At 34.4% G+C, this 21,592-nt stretch overlaps 2 protein-coding genes across 2 annotated transcripts; both read left to right on the forward strand.

Moving 5' to 3' along the window:
• Positions 1-523: 523 nt before the first annotated feature.
• On the forward strand, positions 524-2,799 carry LOC137735115 (uncharacterized). Its single transcript, XM_068474492.1, has 2 exons — positions 524-678; positions 1,895-2,799. Exons 1-2 carry the CDS (start codon positions 606-608, stop codon positions 2,545-2,547), a joined length of 726 nt encoding a protein of 241 aa, XP_068330593.1. The 5' UTR covers positions 524-605; the 3' UTR covers positions 2,548-2,799.
• Positions 2,800-18,721: 15,922 nt separating this feature from the next.
• On the forward strand, positions 18,722-19,522 carry LOC137734406 (uncharacterized). The gene has a single exon (XM_068473680.1). The coding sequence runs from the start codon at positions 18,722-18,724 to the stop codon at positions 19,520-19,522; it is 801 nt and encodes a 266-aa protein (XP_068329781.1).
• Positions 19,523-21,592: the final 2,070 nt, after the last annotated feature.

Consider the following 21,592-nt stretch of genomic DNA (forward strand, 5'->3'; position numbering starts at 1 on the left):
TCGATCAGTAACAATAATGCCCTTAGCCTAGCATTCTTCAAATGGCTAGATCCAATCTTCTGGTCCATGCGGAAAGGAAAAAGAATTTCACGTTATTTCTTTCGGAAAGGGAAGATTTATAGCTTTCTCCAGACCTTCGAAAAAGCATGAAAAAGAGGCTCGAATTGTACGATCTCTTTGTCACCACAGAATGAAATGGGCAATCTCGTAGTTCTTGGTCTGTGAAGATACGTTCAATTTGCATGATTTATTTGGGACTTACTCCAACCGAACTTCAACAATCCAAATCGTCTATTTTTCAAATTGTACTTCATATACTATCCTTGAAAAATGTTATCCAAAATCAGAAATGTGTCTAAAGAAATTGACTAACATTATGTTCTAAGAAATATTAAAATTTCATTATGACAATCAAATAGTAAATGGTTACACATTGAAATATTTTTTTTCAAAATATTGGAAAACTATACTCTAAGGGCCATTTTCGAAAGAAAAAAAAAAGAGAGAAAATATTTCCCCATTTTTTTTCTTTGAGGAAATGTTAAACCGCGAAATTAGTTGTTCTTGGTGAATCAGAAGTAGAGTGAAGAGAAGTGGGAGCAAAAATGACGAGGGCGGCTCTCTTTCAGTTGCTGCGATCACACTCCAGACAACTCACACCCTCAAACCTCCGCTCAGGTTCCTCTCACTCTCTCTCTACTCTCTCAACTTTCTCGACCTATTTGGGGTTTAGGGTTTAAGATCTCTCCCTCGATTTCATTTTGTTTTTCTTCCAATTCAATCGAAATTATTCAAGTATACTAGGAACCCAAAGTTCATGCTCTACCCAATTCACCACTTCACAAGAATCGCACCCCATATTTATTTCTGATTTCATAGACCATTTTCTGGATCTTCTTCTGCCAAATTTATATAAAAATTTGGTAAAAAATTACACACTTTTGGTTTTGGCTTAGCTTCTCGTTTTGGCAAATTCCATGTGTAAATTATCGATGTGAAACGTGTTTGTTGGCACCCAATTGAGGTTTCTGCTATTATTCTTCTTGACAACCCTGGTTTGCAAAATCAAAGTACTTTTCGTGTTGTAGTCATGTTTTCAAGAAATTGGACCATTTTGTCGGTCTTAAAAGCCGAAAGATCAGGCCTTATTAGCTTAATTACTATGCTGGAGTGTATTACTGCTAGGTTCTAACACGGTTTTGGATATGGTGACTGTAGATGCTGCTCCACCGGCAATCTTCAGTTTCCATTTCAACTTCTTCTACTATTGTATCAACTGGTGGCTTTAGTTTTTGGTTTGTCCTTGATAATTGTCTATATGAAGACTTCCGTGATGATTATATGATCGGTTGTAGTTATTAATCTGCTTTTTCTCGTTCAAGTGAAGCTCATGTGAATGTAGGCGCATCTGCTCTCTCTCAAAACATGGAGAGAGGGCACCATAGAAAACAAAAATGGGTCAACATCTTATTAAGATCTGATTGTTGTAAACTTGTATTACCGCGTGATGCCAAAAGACTCCCATAGATTCTCGTAGCTAGGTTCTTTGAGTTAGTGATGTAGGAGTGTCGAAGCCCTATGTTCTATTAATTAATGCTTAGCCGTTTGCATAGCGAAGTTGTATTTGATATGCTAAAAAGGTGTAACATCTGTGATCCTTGGAAGCTAGATGAAGTTCAACCCATGAGATTCTGATGTCATTGTTTTAGTAATTTGCATTGTCTTTAATGCGTGCTCACCTGAAAATCCCACTCACCCTCTCCCGCACTTTTAATTCTTTTGTATGTTCATCACATTTTCTGTTCTTTTGCTATCCAAATTTCCGTCTTCCATCTTTTGTTTTTCCCTTCCTTATATCTGTCACTATTATTGATGGTACAATGTTTTTCTTCAGGTTATCAGCCATGCAGGTCTGCAGCATGGGCTGCTGGTCTGAACACTAAACTGAGTTTCCAGTCTGGCTTCGAGATCAATGCTTCACAGAAAAGATGGGCATCTCATGCCACAACAAGAGAAGATGATAGCAAAATCAGCATTGGACCACGTAGGGGTGGCCAAGTTGGGGAAGATGAAAAGGACTCCGGGGTCGTTTACTATGGCCCAATCTCATCTACTATCAAGAAAGTGAAACTTCTCTCGCTGTCGACCTGCTGCCTTTCTGTATCTCTAGGCCCTGTGATAACCTTTATGACATCTCCTGATATGAATGTGATCTTGAAGGGTGCGGTGGCATCTTCAGTGATATTCTTGAGTGCTTCTACCACAGCCGCCCTTCACTGGTTCGTGACCCCATACATCCACAAGCTTAGGTGGAAGCCTGGTTCAGACAGTTTTGAGGTGGAAATGATGTCATGGCTTGCAACATTCATCCCGAGGACTATTAAGTTTTCTGATATCCGGCCAGCAGAAACTAATCGGCCTTTTGTGACTTTTAAGGCCAATGGAAACTTTTACTTTGTCGACGCTGATCATTGTCATAACAAGGCTTTGTTAGCAAGACTGACCCCGCAGAAAGCAACTCATGAGTCGGCTTTTAAGAATTTATGATCATGTGATGCTGAGTCTTGGAAGTTTTGCTCTTTGTGGCTGAATTATGTTATGGATTTCATGTATTGCAATGAGCCTTTGTGGCACGTACCCCTTTTTTTATTTATGAGACTGGTTTCGAGTTTTTGTGTCAAAACACCATTTGGTCGCAGTACCCTATTTCTTTCCCTTCAATAAAAGAGGTAAGAAACTACATTTCCAATTTACTTGTATTCAACTGAGATTTTTTACCAGTGTAAAGGCTTTACATATTTGTACAATGCTTTGTCGTACATATTCTAATGTTATCATGTCATTTCTTTAAAACTTAGACCCTTTTTGACATTTAAAGCCAATAGAAACTTTTACTTCGTCAAAACTTGCCACATAAACCAACACAAACAGAGCATTGAGCACGTGTGACTGTTGGGTTTTATTGTTGGGTTTTATACGTGGGACATCCCCTCTGATACCATGAAAAAAAAAATGAGGTTTCACAATAAAACTAATTGTTAATATGGAGAGTTGCCCAATTACTTGTAAGCACATGCAAAAATTTTATCTTCCCAGATGTGAGATTGATACTCTCAACACTTATCACACTTATGCAAAATACTTATGCAAACAATGTATTTTCACCGTAAATATTTTATACTCCGAATCATTCAAATTTTTAACATTCATTGGATGATCTCAAAATGGAAATTGAGAGATTATTTGCTGGAGTTGTTTTTACCTCTTGAAATTATGTTAACTTGGCTCTTCAAGGACGTAGGTAGATCTCAAATGAAGTCACTGACATCCTCCTATGGCTAGTTTAAAGATGTGATTGAAGATGAAAGTATGTTTATTTCATCTTTAGATAAATTAGACAATTTTATAATCGAAGTTCGTAATCTAAGTTCGTAAGAGTATTTTACATGGTTGTAAAAATAATATGTAGTGACATACAAGCTTGATGGATCGGGACACTATCTTGTGCCTCCATCAGTCTCATCCACTAGAGCAGGTAGGTTAAGATCAAGCTTCAATAAGCCATTGTCACTTCTTCCCCATTTGATGTGCAACATGAACTCCACAAAAGCTCTAAACGATCACTTTTTAAAATTTATTTGATAGTTTTCTCCAACATCTCATCTAAGTAGAATTGACTCTACCATTATACATATGTAATTTATGTGTACAAAAAATGCTGACAATTTCTTAAGCATTTTATGTTTCATTATCGAAATCAGACATCTTTCTATCAAATTGAAGCTAAAAGAAATGAGAATGTGTGCCCAAAACAAACTAGTCCACTTACATATTTGTACAATGGTTTGTCATACATATTCTCATGTTATCATGTCATTTCTTTAAAATGATTTGGAACCTTCTTTTTGGTTAAGTATGAGTTGGGGTTTTAACAAAATCATGGGTCATACATGGAACATGAGTATGGGACACCAATTTCAAGTTGTGCTAAGCCCCACAATAAACTAACAAAAATTTGGTATTGGTATTAAACTCGTCGTTCATGATATGAGAACCTAAAATCTCTTACTCACAAGTAATGAAGAATATCACAAGACCGTAACTTGAACATGTTGGCTTAGTCCAACCCTCAAACTAAGCATATTGTTTTAAGAAGAATAAGTGGCTGAGCTTTTTGTTTGAGAGAATGTTCAATACTTAAAACATTAATCTTAAAAAATAGTAAATTTGCATCGGATTTGGGATGAAAATTGGTTGGAATTCTATTACAGCTTGTTCAAAATAATTTTTTTAATTAAAAATTTTAACCAGTCTAATTTGCAATATATGAGAGTAAAAGTTATAATCACCAAGCTGATTAATTTATATCAAGATCAAATACTTAATTATCAATCATAAAAAATAGTAAAGCCACTGTCAGGTTTGGGACAAAAACTGTTTGGAATTAGAGGTTTTATATAACTTAGGCTTAATTACCTCGTCAAGGTACTATTAGTTCCTAATTAAGGTTTATTAAGTATTAAACTTCAGTTTAATATAATTTAGGCTTAATTACCCTCTAATCTTATACCAGGTGATCGTCATGTTAACTAGTAACTTTTCCTTCTCTTTAAAAAAAGGGATAGCTGATGGCAAGCCATGGTTATCCACCATTCCGGATTCGGAGAGCCTATGGGGAATTTTATCCTACTCATGACCGCAGTTACCTATAATCCACTCTTCTATGCTAATAAATCATTAATCACCATTTTATCCCAACAAAACAAGTCCAGAATTTTTCGTTTTAATACAAAAAATGTCTACATATTGGTCTGCAGAAGCAACAAATGGCAGAGAAATGACACCTTGTTGAACACCACAGTCCACCTCAGTGTGTTTAGCTTTAGAGTGCAAGACATGATTGGTAGCTAAAGCCATGGCTGAGATGTTGTCACAATGTAACAATGGAGGAAAAGAAGTGACAATATGTAGCTTTTTCAGAAGTTGTTGAAGCCAAACAATTTCCACAGTGGTGGTTGCCATAGCCCTGTATCCAGGATCGGACTAACTGTGTGTTTTTTCTTAGAGCTCCATGAAATTGGATAAGAGCCTAAGAATACAACAAAACCTATAGTAGAGCGCCTATCATTGGGATCACTAGCCTAATCAGTATATGTGTATGCTTTTATGTCCAATGAGCCAGGTCTAAAACAAATGCCCCAACCTAAAGTACCTCTGAGATATCGTAAAATCCTCTTGATAGCAACATAATGAGATTCCAAATGAAAATGCATAAATTAGCACACTTGATTCACAGAATAAGCAATGTCAAGTCTTGTCAAAGTTAAGTATTGTAGGACTTCTACAATGCTCATATAATTTGTAGGATCCGAGTAACAAGGGTTACCGTGATTCAAGAGTATCTGATTGGGATGACATGGAGTGATACAAGGTTTACATTGCATCATATATGTCTTAAGTAACAAATCGTGGACATACTTTGACTGATGTGCAAACAAACCCTGAGATGATAATCAATTTGCAAGCCAAGAAAGTAGTGTAAAATCCCAAAATCTTTCATGTCAAATTTTGTGGTTAACTGAGATATAATAGACTGAACACAAGTAGCACTATCTCCAATAAGGATGATATCATCCACATACAAAAGAAACACAACTATGTTTTTGCCGTCATGCTTGACAAACAATGATGGATCATCATGAGAAGATTTAAAACCCAATGAAAGTAAGAAAGTAATGAACCTTTCATTCCAAGCTCTGGGAGCTTGTTTGAGACCATAAAGTGACAAGTCTAATTTGCAAACATACTCTGGGTGAATCTTGTCAACAAAACCTTAAGGATGGGGCATGTGTACCTCTTCCTCAAGAAACCCATGTAAAAACTCATTCTTGCCATCAAATTGCTTTAGTTTCCTACCCTGAGTTGTTGCTAAAGGCAGTATGAGTCTCACAGTGATTGGTTTCACCTCTAGACTGAATGTTTCATAATAATCCAATCTAGCCTCTTGAGAGAATCATTTGGCCACCAATCTAGCCTTATATCTAGCAATGGACCCATCTAGATGTTTTTTGACTTTGTATTTCCACTAGCAACCCACTAAATTTTTGTGTAGAGGTAATGGGACTAGATGCCAAATTAGTTGATGAACCAATGCATCCATTTCTTCATGCATAACTATTTTCCACTGTGGAGACTTAAAAACTACAATATAAGACTATGGTTCTTTAATGGAATTAGAATGAACTGTAGCATGAAATACATGCTTCTTCTTAGAAATCCTAGAATTAGATCTTGTTTGCATTAGATGTAAGTTATGAGAATGTAGTGGCGCAGGTTGTCACTCAGTAGCTTGAGAAATAATACTATCTGGATGCAAGTCTGAACTCATGTAAGAATATGAGGCTGAACCCATAGAAGAGTCTGAACTCATGGAAGAATCTAAGTATGAACTAGAGATGGCAGTGGAGACAATATCACCTTGGTTGAGAGTAGGGGACTGAGTAACATGACTGGTAATAGGTGTGGATGCAAGTACAAAGACACTTGGCAATGGAATTAGAACTGTAAAAGGGTGGCCAAATGTATTGTATGAGTCACAAAAGATGATGCAACTGGAGACAAAGATGAACTAGACTTTGTGTGTTGTAACTTAGTTGAACCAGGGAATTAACTTTCATCAAATAATACATGCCTTGGCAAAATTAATTTGTTATCTTTGAAAGAGTAACAAATATAACCCTTGTATTGAGATGCATATCCCAAAAAATGTAAATAGTGATCTTGGGTTCAAGTTTGGTTGTTCTATAGGGTTTCAGAAATGGGAAACAAGCACAACCAAAAATTCTTAAGTGATCAAGTTTTGGAGAAGATTGATACAAAGTTTCAAGATGAGATCTCATGTGTAATGTGGAGGTTGGCATCCTATTTATGAGATACGTGGCAATTGCACATGCATGATACCAAAACTTAGGTGGTAAGGAAGATTGCTATAATAGAGTAAGTGCAGTTTATACAATATGTCTGTTTTTCCTCTCTGCTAGCCCATTCTGGTCAGGGATATAAGAGGAAGATTTTTGGTGTATGATGCCTTTCCTCCTAAGAAAAGATTGAAAAATTGTGCCAATATTTTTTTATGTATGATGCCTTTCCTCCTAAGAAAATATCAAAAAATTGTGCCAATATACTCCCCACCCCCATCACTTTGTAAAACCTTAACTTGAGCAGCAAAAGAGTTAGTACAAAGGATTGAAATTGAATAAAGTGACCAAACACAACAGCTTTATTAATATCTAGTACATTCGTCTATGAAGGACAATAATATCTATACCCCTCAATTGAGAAACAAGGTGATGGCCCCCATACATCTGTATGTATGATTTCAAATGAAATTACATATTTTGAAGCATGTAAAGGAAAAGGAAGTTTGGGGAATTTGCCTTCCAAGCCAGGAGTACAAGATTGAGGTTGTGAATTACAATGAAAATGAATGGAAGACTTACTAAGTGTTGTCTTAACTACAATGCCACAATGTACAAGACACCTTTTGACCAATAAATGCCGCTGGTAAGGCTGCTTGTTGTTTAAACACAGGTAGGGGATAAACTGCATGATTACTTGGTCCTTTGAACAGTGTTCTCTCGGTGACCTTGTCATGTACATAGAGAGAGAACTCATCAACAATATATCTACAATTATTGTCTTTACATAATTAATGCATAGACAACAAGTGTTGGGACAATCTTGGTACATGCAATACAGAATTGAGTTTAAAATTGTGAGACTTTGTAGGAAGGTTAGAGTTGCCAATATGAGCAATGATCAAACATTTACCACTAGCACCAGTAACCGTATTTGCATTAGGATAAGGAGCTGACATCTGGAGATTGGAGATATCATAGGTCATGTGATGAGTGGCTTCTGAGTCAAGAAGCCAATACTTTTGTTGAGGTGCAGATGGACTTGTATTAGTTCGAGCAATCATAGCAACAGAAAAATGGAATGAATGAAGTACACCACTTGAATTTTGATAAGACGTGCCAAATGGCTGACTATTTGAACTGCTATATTGTTGTGGAACTTAAAACTATTGAGGATAGGACTGGGAGAATTGTTGTTGGCAAGGCTATGATGGCTGATAACCTTGAGATGAAGAGTTATTTCTGTCAAAACAATTTGCAGCAGTATGTCCCACTCTATGGCATATTTGATAGCCATGTTGAAAACAATTGATAGCAGGATGTCCCTTTTTGTCACAGATTTGACACATTTGTAAAGGTCGATGACTATGGAGAAGACATGAATTGTTGTCCTGATGCTGGATAATTCTGTGACTGTTGTGAGAACTAATTTCCACCATAAGAAGATTGTTGTGGATATTGTCCCTAATTACCAAAAGAAGAAAAAACTTCTTGCCTTTACCCTTTTGTTTGAAATTATTACCTCTGAAATTATTTCATATACTTGAACCATTCTGAGAAACAAAGGCCAATGGTCCAAGAAAGGGAAGTTGTTGAAACTGGGGAAAAGGTAGGTGTTAAAGAAAAAATTGTTGCTATGGAAAAGGGTTTTGGAAATTGCATAGGTGAGAACTGAGAAACTTGCTAAAATAGCATTAAAGATAAGGTAACTGAGGACTAGAATATTGTCCAAAGTAACCATATGAGTCATTACCCAAAGAAGTTGTATTTGTACCAGAGGTACCACCTGTGTCATATGTGGAAGTAGAGCTATAAGCCATCATAGCAGACGTTAGAGGAACTTGTTTAGTGACTTCATTTAATATGTTTTCTTCAACTTTCAATTGAGATCTTAGTTCCTTTAAAGACACCAACAATAGCAATATCTTCATCATAAATAACAATTCCAATAGTAGCTAACTGATCCCTAACATCTTTAATCCTCTGAAGATATGCATCAATAGATTCAAGTCTTTTTCTAATATTGTGAAGGTCAATCTTCATCTGAACTATACTAGTTCTAGTCATTTTAAAAATCTCTCTCGAAGACTAGTCCACACCTCTTTAGAACTCTTGCAACCAATAACACAGGACAATGCAGCAGTTGACAAGGTGGCAGTAATGAGTGTCATTAATGCTTTATCATGTATCTTCCAAACAATATAAGCATCAGAATCCACTTCAGGTTTATCAAGACATGGAATGGACCCATCAAGAAACCCAAAAATGCCATTTCCATCAAGCAGTAACTCCATTTGGAAATTCCAAGTCACATATTTAGAGTCATCAAGTTTGACAGTAACAATATTGCCCACGCTAGGAATTAGAGATGAAATTGGAGACTGATTTAGGGCCAATTAAGCAGAAGTAACCATTTTTTAAACAAAAAAGTCACAATTCGTGCAACGCAAGTATAAGAAATTCACAAACAAAATCAACCCACAAAGTATAGCATAATCAAGCAATTCGCAACACAAAGTATGCTACAATCTTGCAATTAACAGCAATTTTCAAGAAATAAATTCCTAAAAACTAGGGTTTCAAACAAGACTTTATCAAAGAATCAAGATCACAGACACCAATCTGTGAGATATGGAGATGAACAGTATCATCTTCCTGACGCAAAAAGATGAATAACTACAGCCAAAAACCAACTGTGAAATGAAGAATCCCAAAAAAAATTAGAGTTCAAGACGAACACCAACGAAGTTCAATCGCTAACAACAGCAATAATCTTCAACACCGACAATGACGACAACAATCAATATAGAGACGAGTGAGCGGAAGCAAAGGATCATCAACCAATGGTGTTACCCGTGATTGGCTCTAATACCATGTCAACACTAGCTATAGAGATGAAAAGCTTCAGAAACTAGAGAGAGAGCTCGAAGAGAGAGAGTAAATTAACTTTGTAACAATCTAGTGACACATGTCACAATCCTAACCACTCATATATGCTAACACTAAGCAACTAACAACCTCACTCATCTTATGCGACTTGTCTAAGTCTGTATAGTTCATTTATGACAATATTCACCATTCCTCCTTATTTATCACAACCACCTCTGGTTTCTAAAGTCATAGCCACACTATGGCTGGTGATAGAGATTCAAACCCAATATGTTTGTTTTGACTGATCGTAACTCCGATTCAAGAGATATTGATGTTGTTTTCATCCAACCAATGGGATCAATAAAAGCCAGTAGACATAACCATAACTTGCAATGTAAATTTAGTTTCCTCCAACATCTTAGTTAGGACTTGATTCCCAAGAGAAGAAGAAAAAACTTATTCCAAATATATAATTAATGTGTACATAAAAATGATGAAATGCTAAAATTTTCTTGAGAATTGATGGCTTATTATCATGCGAAAGCATGCATGTTCCCATCAAATTGAATCTAAAAAAAAATACTGGGAACTTTTTGCTAAAGTTCTCCTAAAAGAAATGAGGATACGTGCTCAAAACATGAAAATTAGTAGTATTGGAAGTTTGTCATGCATATTCTATGGATTGTTATTTATGTCATTTCTTTAAAATGAATTGGAACTTTTCTATTTTTTTGTATATGAAAATGATAACCTTGCGGGTCATACATATTTTAACATGTACTTATGATTGTGTTGCTCAAATATTTTAATTAACACCATTGATTACAGTATTCTATTTCTTTCCGTTCATTAAAAGAAAACATAATCTACATTTCTAATTACTTCTATTCAGAAGCTTAGCTGAGAGATTTGTTGCATATACATAAAGGCTTAGCATAGGAAAAGGATTTATGTGACATATGAATACCATCACAGTGACATTCCTTGTTAATAAAATAAAGATATGTAAAGTTTTGTTCACATAGTCTTTTGTTATTGGTACGAAACGGCACATAATATTATACATGTGTCATATAAGTTATTCTCTGCATAGGATGCCGAGGCTTATTACTATCACATATTGATCTCACATAAAAACACTAAGACACTAGTGTAAATGGTGGACCATTGGAAAAAAAAAAGGCATACAAAGTTTTAAAATATAATGTTGTAAAACAAACTATACTTTGCTCTTTACATATAGAGAGTCATTTATCCTTTAACTTGAAAACCATAATTACATTGAAAAGTCTCCCATGTTACCATTGGCATAGTTAGAATTTTCAAATAATGGGATCATAATATCAACCAAAAAAGCTTTAACCTTTCAATTCTTGTCGACATATGCCGATGCCGACAGATGTTGACATTAATTTGTAGAGGCTTGTCAAAGGTGGATGCAGGATATGTGAAGTAATGTTAAAGATTGCCAAGACTTTTTAACTAAAGTATTTCATACAAAGAAGAGAGAAAAGGAAGACAAATGTGATAGAATAAAATAGAAATAGGCAGAAGAGGTTGTAATTTAGTTTTCCTTAACCGTTTATAGGGGGTCAAATACAATATATAAACAAATATACATTGGGTTTTTTAAGTTGTTGGGGTCAAAGACAACCAATGACCTCATATTGGCTTCACCACTGCATGTTATCATATTTATAATTTATCTTTTTTTTTTTGGTGATACTAAGTTTGGTATATCAATTAATATCAGTATATCAATCGTATGTGGAAAATTCATTTGAACCTGAAATTTGATAATGTTGTAGGCATAATTTACTGAACGATATGGAGGCCATAGAAAGAGAAGGGGTGTGGCACATAGAGAGAAGAGATAGATGTGTAATTGTGAGGTGTGTTCTATTCCACCCCATTGTGCCTTTATTTATAGTAGTAGGGAAAGTTAATTCCTTACCTTTTTAGGATTGCAACTCTAATAGGATAATATCTAGTCTAAGAGATATGGTAGAATCCCATAAGGATATCCTAGATATGTTAGGATTTACACAATCAAATTCCTAATCTAATAGGACTGCAACACTCCCCCTTGAGTGTGTAAATACTCAAACAAATGGTGCATCAGATCTTCAACGGTGAAGTAAGTTCAGTTGATGAAGTCGTCGGCATAACGAGTGAATGCGAGTCTCAAATCAACGGAAGAATGCATAAAAGGTAAAACTCACAAAACTTCGCTATGGTAAAACCCATAGACTAAGGATAAAAGTGAGAAGTTGTATTAAGTCAAAATTATACGTCTTTTGGATGCAAGTAGAAGAGCTTACAAGGGTATAACTAGCCCAGGATGGGTGTCTCGTTAAAACCTAGTTAGGTAGCAAAAACCCAATGAGAAAAATGCTTCTAATCGTAGGGAAAAATAGTACATTAAGATCAAGTTAGTATACTTCTAGATACTCCCTCTAAATTTGACAGAACTTCCAAATGAGAACTACAAGCATTGCATATGAATAGTTAGGCATACCAATTCCTCGGACAAGTTTCTGGAAGATTGACTTCGGCAGTGACGTCATGTATAGGTCGGTAAGGTTGTCTGGGATCGGTTTGCATGACTTCAATCTCCTGATGCTTTGCTAATGTGATGTAGAAGCAATATGTCTTGGCGTTGACTTCGTTGATGTATCATGTCGTGGTCAGGTTAATACATGCGGCATAATTTTTATGGATCGTCGTCGGGACTCAACAAGGTTATGTAACATATATATATATATATATATATATAATGAAAATATAACGTTGGAACCCCATATATGTAACTGAGTGCCACGACTCCAATCACAAACCAACAAAAAAAAAAAAGAGGATAACAAATTATGTTGTGTCATATAATTTGTAAATGAACAAGACTACAAGATTGCAAGAGTTTTATATACTCGAGAGCGAGATTCACAATTTTGAATTATAACATTGTGAAGGCCTAAAAGAATACATTTATAATCACCATAAGTTTGTTGTGAAATAGTTTCGTGTCATGTTGTCAAAATACAAATAACGTACATTGTTGATTACGTGTTAGTAATGTTGAATGTGCGGTCATAAATCACATGTTGATGACACTATTAATTGTCCTTCAATCTTTTTGTCAGTTTGGCCATTCGTCATACGCCCTTGATCACCACCTACGGTCCATGTATTGGAATCAACAATAGGGACAAGGGGGATTTGGATCTTCTCCTGAGCTAATGGAGAGGATTCTCCTCATCAATCATCCTGGATCATTGAATTTTTATTCAACGGCTACAATCATTATAACTTTAAAGGGACCCTCCTATTTGTAGCCGTTGGATAAAAATCCAACAGCCCAGGATGATTGATGAGGAGGATCCTCTCCATTAGCTCATGAGAGGATCCAAGTCCGGGACCGGGGTGGCCTTGGGACGCTCCAAGATCTGGAAAAGTGCTAGTGAAGATCTTCTAGCGACCCTTGAATGTATGGTACAAAAGCTTTTTGTGCTCACTAATTGTTCAATGAAATATCTTGTTCGGCATATCTATACAACTTCCGATAGGATGCGAAGACACCACACAACAAGATGCATTGTCATCATTCTGCAAAACAACAATTAACTACATACATAGACACTAGATATCATGATGAGTTTGTAGCTGTAGTGTTAAAATTACACACTAGATATCTAGAGGTTTAAAGTTCAATTTTCTCTCCCTTAATCTCCCAACAAGATCCTCTCAGAATTCTTTTGGTGAAGATCTTGGGAATCTATAAATCGTGTTCGTTCATCGTATATCGTACGGTCAGTTTTTTGTCAGATACTGTTTGTATTTAATTTTAAATAAAATTAGTTAAAAAAAATTTCTAACTGCACAACATAAGATGAACGAATATGATTTACGGATTCTCGAAATCCTCACAAAGATGATCCGAATTCCTTAATCTCACTTTGCATAAAAACTAGCTAGTAGCCTGAACATCATTGTTCTTTTTCGCCCTAAACATGTCTTTCCAATCATCCTCTAGAAGGCATTAAAAAACAAAATAAACCAAAACCACCTACTTTCCCGTCAAAAAGGAAAAGTAGTCGGAAAACTTATCAAACAACGGCCAATTGATCGATGGCTTCAACCTTTGTTTTCTATTGACACAATCCTGATCGTGTATATTAAAAAGAAAAGATTATAACTTTTGTAAATAGACAACATAAAATATAAAAAAACCACAACAACTTTGTCACAATTTCTCAACTTCTCGAATCTGACCTTTTACTTAGAAGTGGCACATCTTTAATACATGACATAAATATTAGGGTTTAAGGGACTACACAGATACTGTTGGCAGGTTGTCTGTGCATGGACTTGGAAACTACGACATATTGCTTTCTTCTGGAAGTAATATAATATTGATGATATAAAACGTTAGCATCAATACAAGTAAGAATGCTGGGTATGCAGACATATCTGTGGTGGACCAGTGAAACTACCAAGAGGAAGGGATTAGGTTAGGCTTGCTCACCAAGATATATTTATGGCTTCTATATATGCACATTGGTTCTTCTCAGTATGAATCAATGTGAATGGGACCTTTATATAAAAGAACATATGTCCGAATAATATATATATATATATATATGTTTAATATATAGAACGAGATGCTGGCCTCGAGAAGGGGAGTCGAACACAAAATTCGAGTACTTGAATAAATGTGTTTAACTTACCGAACGTACAAATTCCTTGCAGGTAAATATTATATATTTGTAACATATATGAGAACAACTTTCATGGAATGAATTCACTGTTATATGGATTTACAATCTAATAATACATTATCATGTATAGAGACACTTGCACATAATAGTACATTATTGGATAAGGGAAGTTACGTGGCGGTGAACTCGTTCTATGTAAATCATGAGATCCACACATAGATTCCCGAAAAATATGCAAAATTATGCGTGTTTATCAATTTTTACCTTTATCGATTAATTATGGGTAGTGCTATCAACATTTAATATTTTTTCTTGGAAATATTAGTATCCAGTCTCTAGTTTCTAATATTCATTGACTAAGACCTTATCAGTTTTTAGATTTTGATCAAAGTTTGTAACATTAATATATTAATGAATTACATGTCAGGTACATAATTTTTATAAAAAAAAATTAGTAATTGATTTAGAGTTTTAATACTCACACCCTTATTAAACTCCTAATTAATTTTCTATTCAAACATTTCTAAAAATATAAAAAATAAAATTAGATTAAGTTTGTACCTCAATTTTTTATTCTTATATGTAACCATTCTTAAATATACCAATTTGTTATATGAAAGCTGTAACCTTTTTTTAATATAAAATGTACCCATTTTTTATATAAAATTCATTCCATCTTTTCTCTAATCTATTTTTTATACTTATATGGGTACATTCTATTTCGTTGATTTGAGAATATATCCATATCAAGTTTAATAGAATAAATTCAATAATGTTATTAAGCTTAATATCTTCTTCTTCTTTTTTTTTTGAAAAATGTACCCATGTTTTGGTACAACAATTTTTTGGTTAGTTTTGATGAACGTACCCATCTACATATATATATATATATATATATATATATAGACACAATATATTGGTGAGTATAATTCATCTTTAATATTTTTAATCTCATAAATTATGGGTTTTATTTAAAATCTCATTAATATAAATAACTACAAATTTCATTTTTAATTTAAAAATATAATAGCACACATAGAAATACATTATTACACTAATGTCAAGGACTTCGATCAAAAATTAAAAACCACGAAGGTTTCAGTCAAAGAACATTGATAGTTCGGGACCACATCCAAACGAAGGTTTCGATCGAATAATACATTATCATGTAGAGAAACTCTTGCACGTGATAGTACATTATTGGATAAGGGAAGTCACGTGGCAATGAACTCGTTCTATGTAAATCTTGAGATTCACACATAGATTCCCAAAAAAATATGCAAAATTATGCGCGTTTGTCAATTTTTACCTTTATCGATTAATTGTGGGTAGTGCTATCAACATCTAATATTTTTTTCTTTCTTTGACTCATTTGTACAAGTTGTAACATCAGTTTCCTTACTATATGAACCCTAATAGTAGATTGCGTTTCAAAAGCAACGTTTGAAGCGACTGAAGTGCCAGTAAGAATACCTTAAAGACCACGCAACGATTGCATTAGTTAACCAGTAAACAAGTTAACCAACAAATAAAGGTTGAACTAATTATACTTGCTTAACTACTTCACTGGGATACGATATGCTGCTTAATTATGTTAACCTGATTTCTAAACTTGACTAGTCTTTTTCCTTTCTGACAAGTAGTTTTCTAGAAATAGCCACGAATCCGACCCAAATTTTGATGATATAAAACCAAACAATATGTACGACTTATTTGGACTTTAAGAGTTCGAATTTAATAAGCTAGTTTTTGCCTTTTTTGATGAACGCGTATTTGAATTTGCAATATTCATTCGCATGCATTGTCATATCTTCTGGAACTATTACGTAAAAACCAATCAATTGAGTTTTATTTCTACCAACGAGAATAAGTATGTTACCCTGTCACATGATGTTATTAAACTTTTTTATAATACATGTTGACGACATAGTTGATAATTCATGAACGTTGAGTATAATTGAGGGTAGTGTTATGCACGCTTCTTTTTACCTCTTGCATACTCTTCTTAATTTTTATTCATTGATATCGATAAATACATGTGTTATAATATAAATTGTTAATAAACACCACATAACGTACACAAGAATGAATTCAAAATGTTTTCTTTCCTTCCAAAGTTTTAAAATGGCTATGATATTGGACATCGTTTTGACCTTAAGAAACAAATTTTGTTGGAGAAGTCGAAAACAGTGTTTTGCTAGCTAGATTTTCATTTTCTTCCATAAAATGTGGCATTGATTATGTACGTGGCTTCTTGACTACATTTATTGATCACTTTCGGTGCTTTGAAATATACCACAATTCTAGAATTCCAATTTAATCCACCTCCAGTTAAGTTTTTCTTATCTTTGGATGAGAGAAATTGTAATTTTTTGGTATTAAAAATGATTTATTTGTTTGTATTTGATTCAACATAAATTTTTTTATGAAAATTTCCAAGGCCATAAAATGAGTGCTATACTACCATCAAAGTGGGGCCCATAGGTACAAGTCGCACATGAGAAAAACGCCTCATTTTCTAGCTCGATAACATATAGTAATAAAAAACTAATTAAAATAATATCATATTATTCTCCATTAATTAATGTTATCATTCATGTTTGACAAAAAAAATGTTATCATTCATGAATACAATATTTTTATTTTTATTATTATTATTATTATTATAAACATAAATGTATTGATTATTTATGTTATAACATGAAAATTAATAACATCTTTAGTGGGACAATCTAACAAAATTATATTTTAGTTGAAACACATAATAGACAATAGTGTTATTTTTTTATTTGTCTTCTAAATTTGTATGCAGCTGTCAATTTCTCCTCTGAACTTTAATTTGAACTAATTACCCTTTTGAACTTTTTTAATTAGCCAATTTCCCTTGAATTTTAATTTTAAACAATTACCCCCTTAACTTTTATAAATAACCAATTTCCTTTCTGGGCGTTATATTTTAAAAACTTTCATTCAATTTTCATCTATCCGATTTTTCATCCTTTTTGCCTTCACATAGTTCTCATGTATTGTTTTCACTAGATGGAAAATTAGATGAAAACTTATAAAATCCAACAACATAGGGAAATTGGTTATTATAAAAGTTCAAAAAGATAATCGGTTAAAATTAAAGTGCAAAGAAAAAATTAATTAATTTTAAAAAATTTTAAAAATAATCGACTAAAATTGAAATTCAAGAAAAAAGAATTTACACAAAATACACGATCACACATTTAAATTAGATATCAAAACTCAAGAGTAAACGAATAGGTAATCATGAATTTTTCATTATCAAGTAACTAAGAGAATGGACCTTTAACTGATAATAACAAAACAAACCACATCATCATCTTGGTATAGCCGTCTAGGTTAGCTACGTAGCCTCCTCCTCCTCGAGAAATTTTTAATTGTGACGGAAATACGAGTGATACACCACATGTTTTTATATAAGTAGTGAAAATTTTTATTTTTTAAGTTATAAATTTTTTGGCATACATATCTCACTATTTATGTAATGACACATGATGTACTATTCTGTGTGACGGTTACATTGAAAAGTCTCTTCACCTCCTCTACGTTGACACAAATAGAATCAACCACGTGGTGACAAGAAAAGCATCCTCTCACGTATATAGAAGCAAACACAAACATCTAAACAAAGCACCGAAAGAAAAAGGTAATCACAAGAAATTAAATCTGAAGATAAAATATAAAAATTGATTATTATATTATTTAAACGTCAAAAAACATCATTTTTATTAATAATGCATCATTTAATTTATAAATTTTATCTTTAAAATTAATTTCGTTAGCATTACCCATAAAAAAATATTATCCCTTCGAACCCAAGAAGACTACAATACAATCCTCCAACTCTCACCCATTTTTTAATTTATTTCCCACACAACTTATTCCAAATAATACCTAACAGCCTGCTCTTTCTAGAAGAGCTAAGTAAATTCAAGACGTAGTATCACGCCGTCTTGAAACTCTCATTTATTAATCCTTCTATTTTCCTATTTTATTTTGTGACTTTCCATCTAGAAGCCATCCCTATCAAAAGTTGAAAAATACCCCGCAAAAGGCTCAAAGAATCTCAATTTTATTTATGAATATGCTTACTTACGAGCCTCTTATATATATCTGGGTACTTCTTGCTCTCTCTCTCCACAAACCCAGCTCAACAGAATACTTCCATTTCAATTTTTAACCCACCAAAAAATGGTTGCCCTAGAAACCCAGCAAAACCCAGCACCTCTGGAAGAAAAAGTAGAACAATTTCAAGACCAAGATCCCTACGAGGCAGAAGAAACTCTATCTCTCTGTGATCTTCCCACACACAGTGACTCGGCTCATTGGGAGGACTTCTCCAAAGATTACCAAAGCTCATCGTTCGACCGCTATGAAGACGATGACAACTTCTTCGAGTTCGTCAGCGAGGAGTTCACCTCCTCGAGGTACCCAGCAGAGAAGGACATAATCTTTTGCGGAAAACTTATACCCTACAACAAAGGAGCACCAAACTTTGCAGCGGAGAAATGTCATCAGAAGACTCAGAAGATCAAGAGCCAAGAAACCGTAAACAAAACGAAAAGCTTTAGCTTTTCGAAGAAAAAAGGGTTTTTTTGGTCGTGGAGATCTTGCTCTTTCCGCAAGATAACCAAACCCTCAAACACGGCCAAGACTTCGAAGCCGAAAAATCCCACATCGGTAAGTTACAGAAAGTGTGAGGTGAATAAAGTGTCTATACTTTCCAGCACGCCGTCGAGGTCCAAGTGGTATCTTTTGATGTTTCAAATGGCGAGGTTTCCGACGGAGATGGAGCTGAGGGACATAAAAAACCGGCAGAGCCGACGGATGCCGTCGACCATGTTTAGGTCATTTGATGAAGGCAGTGATGAGAAGGGTAATAAGGGAAGGAGTGATAGTAAAAGCAGGGCAAAGGGGTTGTGGAGGCTGTTGAGGGCGGTGGGGTGTAGCAGTCCACATGCAGACGCCGTCGTAAAGGCAGGGCTTCTTTAGCTGGTGAGCTACAAGTTCCAGTTTCCACACGTGTAAATTAGAAGCTTGATTGGTGCTCAGCTCACGCGTGTGGGAGTTTTTCAGGAAGCCATGCTTGACCTTGCAAACTTAATTTGTGTAGGTTATGTAGGGACATCGTGTTTTGGATGTTCATTGTAATACACATGGGGATAGATAAGATAGTGACTTAAATATTCAATCACATTTTTGCAATATTAGAATCCTACATTTTTGTATATTTTTTTTTATTTTTTTGGAATGGAGGCATGAATATCACTAATTGGAACCCCATAACTAAGAGAATGACTATCATTACATTCACTTTAGTTATGTTGTCTAATAATGGCAACTGACTATGAGACGGGATCATGTCAGCTGATTAGGGCAGCGTCATCCTCCTCTTACACATTCACCAGTGTTTACATATTAAAGTGGTTTAGAATATGATATTGACAAAAATTGGTGGTTGAGTACATAATCTGGTTGAAAACTTGATCCAAGGGTCATAAATAATTCGGAGAGAATCCCGGTGATCCTTCAATCACATCCGTTCATCGTATATCATGTGGCCAGTTTTTTTGTCAGATACTGTTTATATTTAATTTTAAATAAAAAATTTTATAATGATTTCTAAACGTACGATGTATGATAAACGGATGTGATTGAAGAATCTCTAGGATCCTCACAAAGAGGATCTAGAGAGGATCCTCATTCCTCTTCATTGTTCAGAATATGGTATTGACAAAAATTGGTGATTGAGTACATAATCTGGTTGAAATACTTGATCCAAGGGTCATAAATAATTTGGTGCAATATCATGGCTTCGTTCATCTTCTCAAGCAGAAAAAAATATAGGGCTGAAGTACTTGTGATTTGGACAATTCTACAGAGGACCTCGTCGAAACTTATGCAATCTCCAATCGAAAAGAGCTAAATATAGCCTCGCTCATAACTATATCCTTACAAAAAATTATTTTTAAATAAACAATATCAGACCATATTCATACACCAATTCTAACCGAATGGGCTAAATATAGCCCGAAAATAATTGATTAGTTTTAATTTATATTCTAAATTTATTAGTTAATTTAATTAAACTATCATTGAATGCTTTCAAATCTAGCCATTAAATTTGAATAAATTATTGCAACTGAGGAGTTGGGTCCTAGAAAATGGGCTAAGAGGAGGCCTACATTTGGCCCTTTGGCCAAGTAATAATTTGGTAGGCTCTATATAATTATAACTCAACCATCTGTTGCAGATGAGTTTTTTGACAAATCAAGTTATTTTTTAGTAGGGGTGGGCACTTGGAACCGAAACCGAAACACGAACTAAATCGGACTGCACCAAACGTTTTGGTTTTGCGATTTTGAAACCGAACCGCAGTGTAAGAAACGACTTGGTTTCGGTTTTGACTTTTGAAAACCGAACCGCACCGTAAATATTAATAAACATTTTAGTTGGTTGTTTGTTAGAGTCTATACAAACCACACTAAAAATCATCATTCAACCACACTAGAATATCATCATTCTGTCACTTTCTTTCTTTAGTCTTCGACAGAATATCATTGTCCTACATCAGATATGGGATACTATGCAAACGTAAATTGCAAGGGAAATAATGCATAGCTTTGTCATAGATTAGAGGGTGCAAGTCTGTTTGTTGGGTGATTAATATACATCTGCCTTGGCATTGGATCATTGATGTTATCTACTGCACAGAGTATGTATGTAAAGTTGCAAATCGTTCATTCATTTCTTCTTCCCAAGCCTTCAATTGTTGCGTGGCAATTGGCACCTAGCTAGCTAAAAGGCTGCTCTATGAGGACTTGTATTGGTTTTTAATGAGGGATTAGTTTCATTTCAAATATGGATTATGACATTTTTATAACAGTTCGGTTTGCTGCAGATATTGTTCCAATTTTAGATGAAAATAAATTATCAAAATATTGTCACTCAATGCCCTGATAGTTGACATGCTTCATTAATTAACATATTGTGTGGAAACCAGAAAATGAGACCACTTTATGCGTAGATAGGTGTCATTTTAAAATGTATATTTTCTTTTTA

Source organism: Pyrus communis, chromosome 5, assembly GCF_963583255.1.
Source record: "Pyrus communis chromosome 5, drPyrComm1.1, whole genome shotgun sequence".
In the NCBI taxonomy this organism is placed as follows: domain Eukaryota; kingdom Viridiplantae; phylum Streptophyta; class Magnoliopsida; order Rosales; family Rosaceae; genus Pyrus; species Pyrus communis.